At 52.9% G+C, this 2,089-nt stretch overlaps 1 protein-coding gene across 1 annotated transcript; it reads left to right on the forward strand.

The window, feature by feature from the left end:
- The first annotated feature begins 407 nt into the window (after nucleotides 1-407).
- On the forward strand, nucleotides 408-1,151 carry LOC146421972 (olfactory receptor 14J1-like). The gene has a single exon (XM_085046853.1). The coding sequence runs from the start codon at nucleotides 408-410 to the stop codon at nucleotides 1,149-1,151; it is 744 nt and encodes a 247-aa protein (XP_084902979.1).
- Nucleotides 1,152-2,089: the final 938 nt, after the last annotated feature.

Below are 2,089 nucleotides of genomic sequence, written 5' to 3' on the forward strand. Positions count from 1 at the left end.
GTATGTCTTGATTGGCGTCTCTTCATGAATCCTTGATTGGCTGTTGAGACGTCTTAGGCTGGTGTGCTCTGCGTTGGGTGATGGTTACTGGGCCTCCTGGGATGGTCTCTCCGTGGGGGTTGCACAGGGGGAGGTTTTTATGGACCCCTGAACCACATTCCTTTTGTATCTGCCTCATAGGGGCTGCACAGGGGGAGGTTTTTTTTTTTATGGCCCCTGAGCCAAATTCCTTTGTATCTGCCTCATGGGGGTTGGGCAGGGTTCCTAACAAGATTCGTTTTTATAACAGCAAAAAAAAAAAAAAAAAAAAGAAAGAAAGAAAAAAGAAAAATAAAAGGAAAGGCAATTTTAAGACTTATCACCTTTTTCAAACAGTTCGTGAACTAAACTGATTGTAATTTATTACAATGCACAATTCCCTCTGGGACACCAGGGACATTTCCTACTCAGGATGTGCTGCACAGCTCTTTCTGTTTGTCTTTTTTGTTTCAGTAGAGATTGGTCTCCTCACCATCATGAGCTATGACCGCTATGTGTCCATCTGCAAACCCCTGCACTATGGGACCCTCCTGGGCAGCAGAGCTTGTGCCCACATGGCAGCAGCTGCCTGGGCCTGTGGCTTTCTCACTGCTCTACTGCACACAGCCAATACATTTTCCCTTCCCCTGTGCCATGGCAATGCCCTGGGCCAGTTCTTCTGTGAAATCCCACACATCCTTAAGCTCACCTGTTCCAAATCCTACCTCAGGGAAATTGTGCTTATTGTGATTACTGCCAGTTTATATTTTGTGTGTTTTCTATTCATTGTTTTCTCCTATGTGCAGATCTTCAGGGCTGTGCTGAGGATCCCCTCTGAGCCGGGACGGCACAAAGCCTTTTCCACATGCCTCCCTCACCTGGCTGTGGTCTCCCTGTTTGTCAGCACTGGCATTTTTGCCTACCTGAAGCCTCCCTCCATCTCCTCCCCATCCCTGGATCTGACAGTGTCAGTTCTGTACTCAGTGGTTCCTCCAGTACTGAACCCTCTCATCTACAGCCTGAGGAACCAGGAGCTGAAGGCTGCAGTGAGGAGACTAATGACTGGACGATTTCAGAAACATCAAACTGGTTGCCAATTTCTGCATATCACTTGTAATAAAAGTCATCTTTGATAGTTCTTGTTGGATGTGGTTGTTAGTTTGTTGTTTTGTTTCATTTGTCTTAGTTTTTCTAATGTTGTCCACAAAGAAAGGTCATTCTTTGTGCTATTCCTCATTTTGCTTCCCTCCATCTTCGCTGTGGCCACACACTGAGTCACTGAGTAGCTGTGCTCTCAGTGGCTTTAAACAAACTATAGGATCTCCCAGCCAAGTTTTCCCCAGAGATCCCCTTTTGTTCCTGTCTGTGGAGCTGCAGCAGCAATGTCTGTGTGCAGAGCTGGGGCAGATCAGGGGTGGCACAGCAGCTGTGCCAAGGAGCAGCAGCACTTGGTGTTGCCAGTGCTGCTCCCGTGCCACTGCCCCGCTGCCCTGCTGCCCCTCGTGTTGCTGTAGGGCCTGAGTGCTCTCGGGGTCGCTGCCAGTGCTGGGGGTGGCAGTGCCGGGGCTGCAGCAGGGACAGGCCATGGGCACTGCTGGGGCACAGCTGATGCCTCAGGGCAGGGCCTGGGGGCTCGAGGCTCCTTGCCCAGGCTCTCTCCAGAACACGCCCAGGCCAATGCTGAGCAGAGAAAACCCCCGTGAGCAGCTGCAGGGTGGCCGTGGGCAGGCTGGGGGCAAACAGCATGGCTGGGGCTCTGCAAGGTCCCTGGGGGAGCCGGGAAGGAGCAGCAGAGCAGGGGCTGATCCATCCCCACTGCGCTGGACAGCCCAGGGCAGCATCCCAGAGCGTCCTCATGGAGCTGCCAACAACATCCCCCCTTGGCAGCCCTGGCCTCTCCCCCAGCTCCCAGAGCTGCTTGATCCTTCCAGGCAGAGACACGGCAGCACTGGCTCAGGAGCCCTGTTTGCATTGCACACAGCAGGCGTGAGCACCCCATGGGGTTGGTGTGGGGAGATGAACCTGAGTGAGCACAAACACCATCAGTCCTGGGGGCCAGCAAGGGCTGGGG

The sequence above is a fragment of the Lichenostomus cassidix genome, unplaced genomic scaffold (genome assembly GCF_008360975.1).
Source record: "Lichenostomus cassidix isolate B80296 unplaced genomic scaffold, HeHo_3.0 HiC_scaffold_46, whole genome shotgun sequence".
NCBI classification, from domain to species: Eukaryota; Metazoa; Chordata; class Aves; order Passeriformes; family Meliphagidae; genus Lichenostomus; species Lichenostomus cassidix.